The following is a 13,189-nucleotide window of genomic DNA, read 5'->3' on the forward strand; positions in this document are numbered from 1 at the left end:
CGGTTCGAAAACGTAGAGACTGGGTTCTAAAATTCACAAATACTTATACCTTATAATTTTCGAAATCACAGTTCTTATATCTTATACGAAATCAAAAACAGAATTGAAATATCTTTTCCGAAAATTAAAAGTAAGTCAAAAGGTACTTACCTCAAAGCCTGACCAGATCTGAATTTACTCTTTTTGACCCTCTAAACGATATTTTCTTGAAAAACACGAAACACGAAAGCTGAAGATAACGAAAAGACCTTTCTGAAAAGTCCAGAATCACTGAATTCTGACTTACGATGAATTTTCTACGAATTTTATAAGACAGCTGATTTTTGCTGAGAAAGTCCTACGAATTTTAATGATAAAAACAAGGAATACGAATATGGTGTATTTATAACGATACAAAACCCTATATCTCAACTACAAGTTATCCATATTAGAATTGGATCCAAATTTTAGGCCCAATATTCTAACCCAATTTTAAATCCTAGTCCTTGTCTAATTTTAATCCTTTTTATTCTATTATTCAATTAATAATCTAATTCTAAAAATTACGGGATATTACATACTACCCTCCTTAAAAAGAATTTGGTCCCCAAATTCACAACAATCCTAAAGTTCGAGACACATCTACCACATCTACCCCCTGATCTACCAAAGGTCAAACTATGGTCCACAAGATCGAATCCTAGGGAATGTACTAGTCACATACCTAATACACTCCAAAAGACAGCCTGCTCTGGATACCAACTGTAACAGCCCGCACTTCCGGACTATTAAATTCTAAATCGAAAACTAAAAATAAAATATATTATTACTCGATAATTCTAATAGATCACGAAATTCAAAGCAGCGGTCAAACTCAATAATCAAAATCATAAAAATAGAGACGCAGCTCCACAAATCCGATAATAATTGTCTAACAGATAATTAAATTTATTCTCTAAAAACAAAATCTTTATTCTAATTCAAATAGCACAAAACGAAGCAGCACAGATCTCCACATAGTTCTCATTCCTTAATCTTAATATGCTCCAAATTCCGAACCTGAAATGTTAAAAGGGGTGAGCTACACAGCTCAGCAAATACAAATTGACTAACTTTTAAACAGAAACACAATGGGTGTTTTGATAAAACGATTTTTCTTAAAACAATAATAATTTTGTAAAACATTTTCTAAAATAAATCCAACCCAAAGTTTTATATTTTAAAATTCAGAATTTAAAACAGAACAGAGCAGAATTTATAACAGTACAGATTTTATAACAGATCTGAGCAGAATAAAACAGAACGAAACGATAATTCTTATAAATACCACAGTCTTGATCTACGGCCACACTTTGCCAGTAGCCGGCATCTAATTCTTATTCTTATTCTTTATACCACACTTTGCCAGTGGTCGGCATCTAAAGTTCAATAATTACGCGCCCTTAATAGGTATCTAAAGTTGCACACTTGTGCGCCTACTAAGGGTATCTAAGGCTAGTTCCGGAACTATAGCGTAAATTACGAACGGTTCGAAAACGTAGAGACTGGGTTCTAAAATTCACAAATACTTATACCTTATAATTTTCGAAATCACAGTTCTTATATCTTATACGAAATCAAAAACAGAATTGAAATATCTTTTCCGAAAATTAAAAGTAAGTCAAAAGGTACTTACCTCAAAGCCTGACCAGATCTGAATTTACTCTTTTTGACCCTCTAAACGATATTTTCTTGAAAAACACGAAACACGAAAGCTGAAGATAACGAAAAGACCTTTCTGAAAAGTCCAGAATCACTGAATTCTGACTTACGATGAATTTTCTACGAATTTTACAAGACAGCTGATTTTTGCTGAGAAAGTCCTACGAATTTTAATGATAAAAACAAGGAATACGAATATGGTGTATTTATAACGATACAAAACCCTATATCTCAACTACAAGTTATCCATATTAGAATTGGATCCAAATTTTAGGCCCAATATTCTAACCCAATTTTAAATCCTAGTCCTTGTCTAATTTTAATCCTTTTTATTCTATTATTCAATTAATAATCTAATTCTAAAAATTACGGGATATTACATGCATAAAAGCAAACATTATTATCTGTCGACTGTCGGTGATCGCATGTGGCCAGCCTAGAGCAACAAAACAGGTAAGACTAAAGCCACTAAGTTGTAGCATTGATTGAACGTGACTTGCAGTATTGAACTTTATTTATTCCACATGGAATAGTGTATTATCAGGGAAAATACCGGGATACTAAATTACTTCCCAAAAAAGTTACAAAATGTTACGTGTAAGGGTTTTATAGGCTATATAAAAATGGACCCCTGCATTTACATCAAAACACCAATAAAATCATTTCATACTATCACATCAGCATGACACATTATTTTGTAACAATTTTTTATAACCAAATAAACAGGAATAATCGTTTGGTTATTTCGAGTTTGGACACTTGTGTATACATCCAGCCTAACAAGAAATTTAAATCTCAAAGCCTTTAACTTTTACCACTCTCGTATATTCTCTCTTCTCTCCTCTTCTCTTCCTTTTTTTTCACTCAACTTTCCTTTTAATCCCCCTGCCTTGAGGTCCCCTGCAGCCTCACTGTCTTTCTCTACTCCATACTTCACAAGCAATACCATGGTTGATGCAGTTGTTTCTTTCGCAATCGAAAAACTCAATGAATTTCTTGTGCAAGAATTTAACATTATGTTAAGTGAGAAAGATGGCATAAGATGGCTCAAAGATGAACTGGGCTACCTCCAAATTTCCGTAAGAGCGGCAGAAGTTGTACACGATTCAGAGGTTCTCCTTTCGTGGACAAAAGAAGTCAGAAATGTAGCGAATGATGCGGTACTAGTTCTTGAAAGGTTTAAGGCGTACCTAGAAGAACATGCAGCGAGGGACCAGGGTGTTCTTGATTTTATGCACTGCTGTCCCTGCTTCAGCAAGAAAGAAGCCAAACTTTATATTGATAGCACCATGGAAATCGAGTCACTCAAGAGAAGAGTCGTTGAGATAAAGAACAGGCGAAGTGAATATCGTATTGATGAAATGGTATCTGTCTTTTACAAACGTCAAGAACAGAGGGATGTTGTTAAAAAACAGAGAAATAAAACATTACTACGATCAATTTCCTTGGAAAGCCAGGCGGATGTAGTTGGTTTTCAGGATGATTTTAACACCTTGTTGGCCGTGCTCGATGGACCGGATCCCTCCCTTGGATACATTTCCATTCACGGAATGGGGGGATTGGGCAAGACTACACTTGCAAGAAAATTGTATCAATCCAGCCAGTTGAGTCATTTTAAGAGGCGTGCATGGGTTTCTGTCTCCCTGGATTATCAAGTTAAAGATATTTTAGTGAGGATATATAGGTCTTTCAAGACAGAAGAACTCAGTCATGTAGAGGATGTGTTGAATTTGGATGAGGAAGAATTGGTGCTGCACATACGCGAGTTACTACTACATGTTGATTGCAGCTATCTGGTTGTGATTGATGATTTATGGGATTTAGGGGTCTGGGAAAAGATTAAAAGTGCTTTTCCAGACAATAAGAACGCAAGTAGAGTTATTGCAACAACAAGAATTAAAGGAGTTGCTGAGGGTGTAGATGAGACCTGTCTCGTGCACGAACTGCGACTTATGACGGAGGATGAGAGCTGGGAATTGTTTTGTAGGAGAGTAAAACCCACGCCAAATCTGGAGAACTTAGGAAGGGAAATGGTAGATAAATGTAGTGGCTTACCACTTGCAATAGTGGTACTTAGTGGCCTGTTATTACATAAGGAGAGTTATAAAGAATGGTTAGCTGTGAAAGACCATCTCTGGAGAACGTTAAAGACAAATTCAGTGGAGATTGTAGATATACTAAGCTTGGGTTACGGAAACCTGCCTTTCCAGTTAAGGCAATGTTTTGCATACCTCGCTAGGTTCCCCGAAGATTATACTTTTTCTGTTTACAAGATAAAGATGTTGTGGATTGCAGAAGAATTCATATCAGAAGCTGACGAGGGAGATGGAGTACTCATGGAGGATGTAGCGGATTATTGTTTGAATGAGCTTATTCATCACAGTATGATTCAGATAGTACCAATGGGAGGACAGGTTTCAGTTTGCCATGTCCATAATCTTGTTCGTGATCTTGCTATAGAAAAGGCTAGGGAGAACAAGATTTTGGGAATTTTCGACCCTAGCAAGCAAGTTTTAAGTCCCATCCGCTTATTGGAAGAGCAACACCGACATGCCATCTACAACGGAATTGGTGAGTACTTAAAATTATTTGGGTCTAATAATGATGGTTTAAGGTTGCGTTCATTGGCAGTGATTAATGAAACTAGATTTATGGAGTCAGAAGATATGAATTTGATGTACACCAGGTTTAAATATCTAAGCGTGCTAGATTTGACGGGTGTAGAGTCAGACGAGATGGCAAAAGAAATCGGGGATATGGTTCTCCTGAAATTCTTAGGCTTAACGGGCAATACAAATAACAAACCTTTGATAGTTCCTTCAACCATAAACAAGCTGAAGAGGCTACAAACATTGTTTGGTTCAGAGAATTCACATTACAACTTTCCTAGCGAAATTGGTGAGCTGAGAAAGCTGAGGCATCTTAAATTTTCCCATGCTACAACGAATTTGAAATTTGGTAGCCACCAAAGAGAGCTCCAGACTCTTGAAGTGATATCATACGAGGATTGGATCCAGATTGATACTGCCAGTTTTTTCAACCTTCGCACACTGTCTATAACCGCAAATGATGCATCACCAAATATCCCATATAGTCTAGACTCCATGGCTTATTTAAAGAGTCTCCGAACTTTGGCCCTCGATTTTCTTGCCTCTTCAATTATTCCAACAATCGGGCCTCTATCCGGTTGCAGACATCTCACAAGTGTCACCTTGAAGGGCATGATAGAAGATCCATCAGAGCTGAGGTTTTTGCCAGATTCTGTCACAACTTTAACACTACGCGGTAGCAAGTTCACAGAGGATCCGATGCCTACTCTGGGAAGCCACCTCTTAGGTCTTGCCTTCCTTCATTTGAATAAGGTGTACCAGGGGGGAGTGATGGTATGCGGTGATGATGTGTTTCCCTGTCTTCAAATTTTAAAAATAGACGATTTTCCCAATCTTGAAGAATGGCAGGTTGACGATGGAGCAATGCCTTCCCTGAAGGCTTTTCAAGTAGATGGTTGTGAAAAATTGAAGACGATTCCTGAACGGTTAAAGGAGGTTCCTTCAATATCTGTTACATTTCCATATTTGAAGTTTACATGAAACTGAGATAGTTTTGGTTGTTTCTGTCCAAAACAAAGTGTAATTGTTGCATCAACTTCAGTTAAGTATTCGGATTCAGATTGTTGCTTTTTCCTTGACTGTTTAATAACTGTGTTATGAGTTGGGGAACGTTTGTTCCGTTCAACTCTATTAATCAGGTTGAACATGAACTTGAAATATGTGCGATCTATAAGTGATTAATAAACGAACTTGAGCCAAGTTCTACACGCTTCAGTTTTTAATTAAAGCCACATTTCTTGAGGTTTGTTGCTCCAAGGACTCGTGAGTTCTAGGAAAATAGATGCACTCGATCAACATCTTGTACAAACATCTTCAAGATTGCAGGCTTTTCAATCTTTGTTGCTTCTGGGTGCCTAACCTTGCCAAATCATGTTACTATTAATATTACGGTGGTTGCCAATACAAAGATTTCTACTTCATCAATTTAAGAAAAATTGTGTAATAAAAATATATTAGATAAATACTCTCTCTATTTTTTATAGTCCACATTTCACTTTTTTACACCCATCTCAAAGTGTTTTGACTCTATAGTAAAAATATTATTTTTGAAATTCTTTTTTCCTGAATAAAAGTATGTAACTTGTACTAAAATTCAATTTTTTTTATTATCCGATCAAAACACTTTAAGCTAGAATTTTTTAAAAAATCCGAAACCCGAAATCCGATCCGATCCAGAAAAAAAACCCGAAAAACTTGATCCGGAAGAGCCCGGCCCGGCCCGCGGGCTTTAAATGGATCTTTTTTTTTTCTCGAAAATCCGACTTGGTCCGAAACCCGAAAAATCCGGATAAAGCCCGAATTTAACAAAGCCCGAATAAAAGTGCAGATCTAAAAAATCCTGGATAAAAGTCCGGTTCGGCCCGGATAAAAGCCCGATTAAAAAATCAAATTTTTTTATAAAATTTGAAAATATATAATGTTTTTTGTGATTTTTAAATATTACATTACAATAATAGAGCAATTAAGGTATATATGATTATTTATATCTTATATTAAAAAATAATTATTTATTTCGGTGTCTAAACTACTCTGTCTAATATATCAAGATATTATTTTTCTTCGGTATTTAAAACGTACCTTATATTTATTAGGTAGCCCGACCCTGCCTGACCCGATTTAAAAAAAAAACCGTTCCGATTCGTTTTCAAAAAAACCGGACTTTTTAAAGCCCGACCCGATTAACTTTTCGTGCATCTCTACTTTAAGCTGCACTACTTATAATTATACCATAAGTTCATATTCGATATTTAAGTGATTTATTTTAATTAATTACTGCTCATTATTTATTAGTTAGAAAATTACTAATGTGTATAAATCGTAATCTCCTAATATAATTTAGCAGCCGACAATCGATAGGGCAAAGATGCGAGAGATATGAGGGTGATTCAATTGAAAATGATTTGTACGTACCAGGATTTAGCAGCATATAATAGTGTCATTATATTATTATTAAAATATTAAATATTTTTTTAATTTTTTTATAAATTTATATTTTAATTAATTTTCATTTTTTGACCGATTCCTTTAAATACAATATTTTTTATCGTAAATAACCCGCGGCCGCTACCCTTTAAATACACAATAAATAAACCTTACGCGTTCACGTTATAGCGTACAAAGCACGTGAATCAAAGTAAACTACATTTAAATTCGGCTAAATTTTGACTCCAGCCCTTTCATAATTCTAAAATATTGATATGGGTGAAGCTCGCTCACCTCGACCCGATCCATTTCCCGTACGACCCGACCCATTATTTTTTTAACCCTAGTGGGCATCTCTTATGCTACTTAACTAATTTTACGCGACCCACCGTAATTATTGAACGTTCATAGTAAACTCTTCTTCACTCTCAAAGACAAACCTAGATCTGAAATATATATATACTTCTATACTCTACTATTTACATCTTCTTTTGCGCTTTTTTATATGTTGTTTTTTTATTATGCTCTTTGTTTTGTTTATTCTCGCTTTTTATAAGTGCTAATCGTGAATATTTGTTAGGGTTTTGTTTCGGTTTTAATTTTTTGGTACTCCTGTATTCTTTTTTTTTCGCAACTTAAAGAATTGATATGGGTGTAGATATTAGGGGAGAGCATGTACTGGTTTGGCTCGGAACGAGTTGTTTTTGGTTTATAAATAAAAAATCACAAGCGAAACTGAACCATCGGTTTCGGTTTAAAAACTTGGGTTTGGTTTAAATCGGTTCAATTCTGCTAATCGTGAATATTTAATTATTTATTAGGGTTTTGTTTCAGTTTTAATTTTTTGCTAGTACTGTATTCATGTTTTTTTTCACAATTTAAAGAATTGATATGTGTATAGATATTAGTGGAGAACATAGACTCGTTTGGCTCGGAAGAGTTGTTTTTGGTTTTAAATATAAAAAATCACAAGGGAAACTGAACCATCTGTTCGGTTTGAAAATTTGAGTTTGGTCAAATCGGTTCAGTTCTGAATACAAATAAAAAAATAAATAAAGCTTAATAAAAAAAAAATGAATATATTAAGCACAAAAAAAATTGCAACTTGAACAAATAAAGCTTAATGACCAAAATTATGTTGAACAGAGAAGCGTTAGGCCCATGCTAAATAGATAACATGGTAAATGAATTTATTAGCATTATGTTACTAAACTTAATAATATTAAGTTCCTTTCATGATAGTTACAGTGACGAGTGATAGTATCTTTTTTTTGACAATATGACTTAAAGCCTTACAAATGAGTATTTATTCTCGTAAATTTTCGGGGTGAGCGAGGATGCGAGGATTGAATCCAGGTCATGAGGTCATGACAGAGGATAAACTCTTAACCACTTGAGTTATCCAATGGTGCTTTGACGAATGATAATATAAAAATGTGAATTCTCATTTCTGTTGATAAACTTGTTGGGCAATTACAAGATAATTTAATTTCAATTTTAATTTTTTGGTACTCATATCTTCATGTTATTATGCAATATAAAGTTTTCATATGGATATAGATAATGGGGAGAGCACTCTTTGGTGTCCCAACCAACCTCAACTGAACTATCGGTTTCGGTTTGAAAGAGCCGGGTTAGGTTTATATTGGTTCAGTTCCGGTAAAAATATGAATCGCAATGACCAAACTTATGTTGAACAGAACATAGGCCCAGGCTATATAAATAACATGGTAGATGAACTTATCAGCATTATGTTAATTTTTCGAATGTCATTGCATGCTGTTGTGCAACGGCACCTAAGTACCTAGGTAGAGGCTGATGCTTTGAAACTTCACTTGCTTTTGCCCTTTTCTAATTTTAGAGCAAGTAGCAAGAAATGGCATAATATTCCAGAATGTAGCATGGCTAAAGTTCAAACGAAAAATTAAAATTATTTATTAAGTTGCTAAGCAAAAAAAGGGAAAAACTAAACCTATGTGTTGGAGTATATAGCAGTCCTAGGCAATAAGAATCGTTAAAAAAAGTTTACAAAGTATACAGTTCTCTCTCGATGATTAGTTTGGTGCATTTTTGCTTGTTAGTGATCTGATTATGATACTAACCAAAAATAAGTTCACCGGATAACATGCTTTTTAATCAGTGAAATGAAGGAAGGTGAAGGCAGACCCACTATGGATTTACCTCTAGAGATAGAGGCTAATGCTCTATCAAGATTGCCCATCAAGACAGCAGTCCACTGCAAATGTGTGTGCAAAAGATGGCGTAGTGTGCTCTCAGAACCTTACTTTGTTGATCTGCATCTGTCAAGGTTACCTGCAGGGGTTATAGTTCAAGAAAGAAACATCCTTAAGATTGGCGAACTAAATGAAAAATCTGACCAGCATGATATTCACCAAGACCCTCTAATGAGATTTCAAGTACCATTTGGCTCGGTCTTGAGTGGTTCAGTGAATGGGTTAATTATTTTAAGGGATAAGATTGACGCTGGTGCGGCTCGTATATGCAATCTAGTTACACGAGAGTATATACTCCTACCATATAACAAGAACATTGAAAAATCAATTCCTATTATTTACAATTATGATGCTTATGACTTGTCTGGTTATGGCCTTGCGAGTTATGGCTTTGGATATGTTGAAGCCAGCAATGAGTACAAGGTAGTACACTTTTATGAAGGTAAGTTTCTTTCAACTGAAATCTTGGGTAAGTCAAAGTTGGAGGTTTATAGTCTCGGAACAGGGACATGGAGAAGTTTAGGAACTTTCCCTTTTTAGTCTGTCAACAGGATGGTATATATGCCAACGGCAACCTTCACTGGCTAGCTTGTGTTCAGAAGGACAGACCTAACGATATGGTGTGTACTTTTGACTTGGAGAAAGAATCATGTCGACTAACTGCTTCTGCGCCACAAGTTGGTGGGTATGTTGATTATAGGACCTTGGGAGTGCTTGGAGGGTGCTTGTGTATCTGTGATAATAGGACAGACTCTGAACTTGTTATTTGGGTGATGAAGGATTATGGAGTGAAGGAAAGTTGGAGTAAAGATATCATCATTCAAGATGTAAATCTTGGTCTTCGTTGTCGTACGTTTTATCCCCTAAAAGTCTTGAAAGATGGGAGTATCTTGATCATGTGTAGTGCAACCTTTCTATTCACATATCATCCTGGAACTAAAGTCTGGAAAACTAATATCTGGAAAATAGATGACTGTTTTAAAGGATATCTTTTGACGACCTTTCATGCGTCAGTTTATGTCCCGAGTTTTATTAGCCTCAAGAGCTTCATGTTGGAAAATGTTTCAGTATTTTAGCTATGAAAGCATCAAATGAATGTAAGGTCCGATGTTGCAGCTCAGCTCTCTGGTTTAGTTATAAAGTTGAACTTGTTATTTTCCATCCAATGACATGTAAGGTTTGAACAGGCCACTTTGTCTTCCATTAGTAGTTTATTTATTAAGTTTAGTTGCTTTGCATTACAATGTAAGTTTTGAACATGCAGCTCTGCTCTTTTGATTTCTTTTGAGATCTCTTGCTCGTTCTAGCAATGACCTCTTGGTCCAATGAAATCTCTTGCCCCCTTTACATGATATCGAGAGTTTGAATCTTGTCAAAGAAAAGCGAAAGTGTGAGTAGTATTAACGGCTACTGTGCCTGATTCTGCTATAGCAGTTCAAGTTTATAATTATTATATTTGAAAAGATGGAAGCAAAAGCTTAAATTTGAAAAAAATCAAGTATAATATCAATTAATTGCTGAACAAACTTTACGAATTTCTCCATCAGTCCCAGTTTTCACTCCAATGTTAGTCATTCTAATCATGGCTTTTCCGAACTCAATGTTTAACTTCAATCCATCAAAACCACCAACACCAATATATCTCTGCACCAAATTCTTTGTTGTACTGTCCTGCCACAAGCTTTGATCCGATTCTAGAATTCCTCGATTACTTTCTACATTTTTGAAGATAGAGTGATCAAACTTGTCACCGCTACCATAGTCTAATGCGATGCGTTTATTGCCATCACCGTTTTGTGGACAAAGTGATTGAAGTATAGGAAGAAATGCGGGATCAATGGTAGGATCTGGCCCCCCAGAGCTTCTGAAGTTGTATAATCTGTAACTTATGAATTGGCACGCAACTGTTCCAACAGTGTGTCCTCCTGCAATTCATAGTCAAGTCTTAGAATCAGAGTAGTTCATGAATGCAAACAATTATACGAGATTGAAAGGTCAAAATATTAAATGTAGTGTAGCTCACTGACAAGAGTGACAAGATCTTTAGCGCTGAGACCTACGTCTGCAAATTTTTTCTTTTGGACAGTGACTGAATCTACGAAACTTGGCAAATTTGCAGTATCAGATGCTAATGACACTCGTCCATCCCTCCTTCCGGTTGGAACACTATAGGTCAATCCACCGACCTGTATGTAAATTAGGTTGAGTGATTTTGCAGCAAATGCTTATATTACGACTATTAGTAGCAGAATGATTTTGTGTATACATGCAACAAGTAAATATGCATTTGCACAGATATTTCAGATGGAATCTGTAAATAGGACGATATCGTTTTACCTCAATTGTAGAATCACGAGCAGCAAGAGCAAGAATATCAGCACAAGACACAACTCCAGGGCATGCAGCCTCTAGTTGTGTTTTAGCATCATCAATGACTTCGTATCCTCTCAACAGAAGATTTGGTCCAGCTGTTTTCTCAGCATTCGGTCCATCGATAAGAATCGAGGCATCACAGCCATGGACAAAACAATCGTGGAACACCATTCTAAGCAATCCCGGAGCAATTGCAGAATTGTTTAGAACATGTTTTTTAACAGTGTCTTGAACAATGGATTCGGCTTTTGGGCAAGAGGTGGAATAAAAGCCGACCTCAGTCTGTGCTAATGCACAAGGCATAGCAACTAAAAGAAGCAATAAAAGAGACAGTTTATGAAGGCAAGATTCCATTTGAGCTTGTGTTGTGTTAATGCAGTTTGTGGGAATGAAAGCAAAGGAAGATGTGATTATATATTGATAAGCAGGAGTTTTTTTTTTTGACAAAATGCTTTTTATAATTTTTTATAAATTGCATCAACCAAAATTACAACTTAATTTCAATAGGAACAAAACTCCCATCGAAAAAAACACAGTCAGGATTAAACAAATAAACGAGCTAAGCAAATAGTCGCTTATGTTTTCAGACTGTTTAACATAATGAATCTCACGATTCTTTAAATGAAAAAAGATTAAAATGGCTTCCTGATCGATCATACATGCATCAATTCTGGAACTAGTAATATCACAAATGACCTTCACATACGCACCACCTGTAGCCCAATATTCAGAAGCACCCAAGATATCTACATGTCAAAAACCAGCTATAGACAAGCCGAGAGTGAAAGATCTCAAAAGATGAACACATTTTAGTTGTGAAAAGTAAGCTCTTGTAATAATCGGAACCAGCCCAAATTTAATGCATGGAAAACAGATCTCCCACAAAACCACATAAATCATTTTCAAAGTAGCCAGATTAACCCAAGCATGACTAAACAAAAATATAACAAACACTCCAAAAGGAGAGACAGATACACACTCCAAGAGGAGAGACACACAAATACCCAAAAAAAAAAATTGGGTTTTATTGAAAAGAAATAAGCAGGAGTTTAATTGATCTGCAAGTATAATTAAAGTTTTGTCATCTACAAAAGGTATGATTAGCGTTTTAAGATAACGATAATAGTTGTTAGCCGACAGATTAGCCTACGGATTAGCAATAAAATGAAATGCATGTAGAGGCAGGAAGATTGAACTAGCTAAATTATTAACATATAGTTACTAAAATTTTAACAAAATTATTTTTTTCTCTAAAAATGAATAATAGAATATGCTAACTTTAATATATGTTAACATTTTATGTCAAAAAATATTTATAAATTCGATATTATTCTTTAAATTTAGTATGTATTACAAATATAACATGACATATTTCAAACAGCTACTTTAAAGTTATTAAAATCATAATTGATAATATAAAAGTCATTGGATAAGAAACTTTTATCATAAATTGGTACTTTTAAATACTTTCTAAATTGTAAAATATGTAAAAGTGTAGCACTATATTTGAAAGTTAAGACCAACATTTGACACTCAAAATTTTATTAAAAAGTGATCAATTAGCATTAAATATAAGAGTTATTAAATTTTAATATTTCATAATTAAAAAAAAAAATCAATATTTGTGCAACTTGAACCCTATAATTTACATAAATTTGAAGAATCGCTAATAAATTCTACCAAAAAAAATATTTCAAATTATCAACTCACCTGTATCACAACAAAATTTGGACCAAATTTGATATATTTAATAAAATTGTACGCTGACTTCTACAAAAATCTGCGTGCTAATTGAATCCGTAATAACAGGGAGGTAAAATTGTCAACTACTTCGTGTACATGCTAAGATTTGAGTTGACATGACAACCA

At 34.9% G+C, this 13,189-nt stretch overlaps 3 protein-coding genes across 3 annotated transcripts; 2 read left to right on the top strand and 1 right to left on the bottom strand.

The window, feature by feature from the left end:
- The first annotated feature begins 2,627 nt into the window (after nucleotides 1-2,627).
- On the top strand, nucleotides 2,628-5,270 carry LOC141666220 (disease resistance protein RPP13-like). Its single transcript, XM_074472215.1, has one exon. The coding sequence runs from the start codon at nucleotides 2,628-2,630 to the stop codon at nucleotides 5,268-5,270; it is 2,643 nt and encodes an 880-aa protein (XP_074328316.1).
- Nucleotides 5,271-8,857: 3,587 nt separating this feature from the next.
- On the top strand, nucleotides 8,858-10,023 carry LOC141666221 (F-box protein CPR1-like). The gene is made up of 2 exons (XM_074472216.1): nucleotides 8,858-9,389; nucleotides 9,488-10,023. Exons 1-2 carry the CDS (start codon nucleotides 8,858-8,860, stop codon nucleotides 10,021-10,023), a joined length of 1,068 nt encoding a protein of 355 aa, XP_074328317.1.
- A 430-nt stretch (nucleotides 10,024-10,453) lies between these two features.
- On the bottom strand, nucleotides 10,454-11,674 carry LOC141668113 (cationic peroxidase 2-like). Its single transcript, XM_074474813.1, has 3 exons — nucleotides 11,285-11,674; nucleotides 10,971-11,133; nucleotides 10,454-10,872 (listed from the first exon to the last, which is right to left on the bottom strand). The coding sequence occupies exons 1-3, from the start codon at nucleotides 11,672-11,674 to the stop codon at nucleotides 10,454-10,456; spliced, it is 972 nt and encodes a 323-aa protein (XP_074330914.1).
- Between the last annotated feature and the right edge of the window lie 1,515 nt (nucleotides 11,675-13,189).

Source organism: Apium graveolens, chromosome 6, assembly GCF_009905375.1.
Source record: "Apium graveolens cultivar Ventura chromosome 6, ASM990537v1, whole genome shotgun sequence".
Classification (NCBI taxonomy): domain Eukaryota; kingdom Viridiplantae; phylum Streptophyta; class Magnoliopsida; order Apiales; family Apiaceae; genus Apium; species Apium graveolens.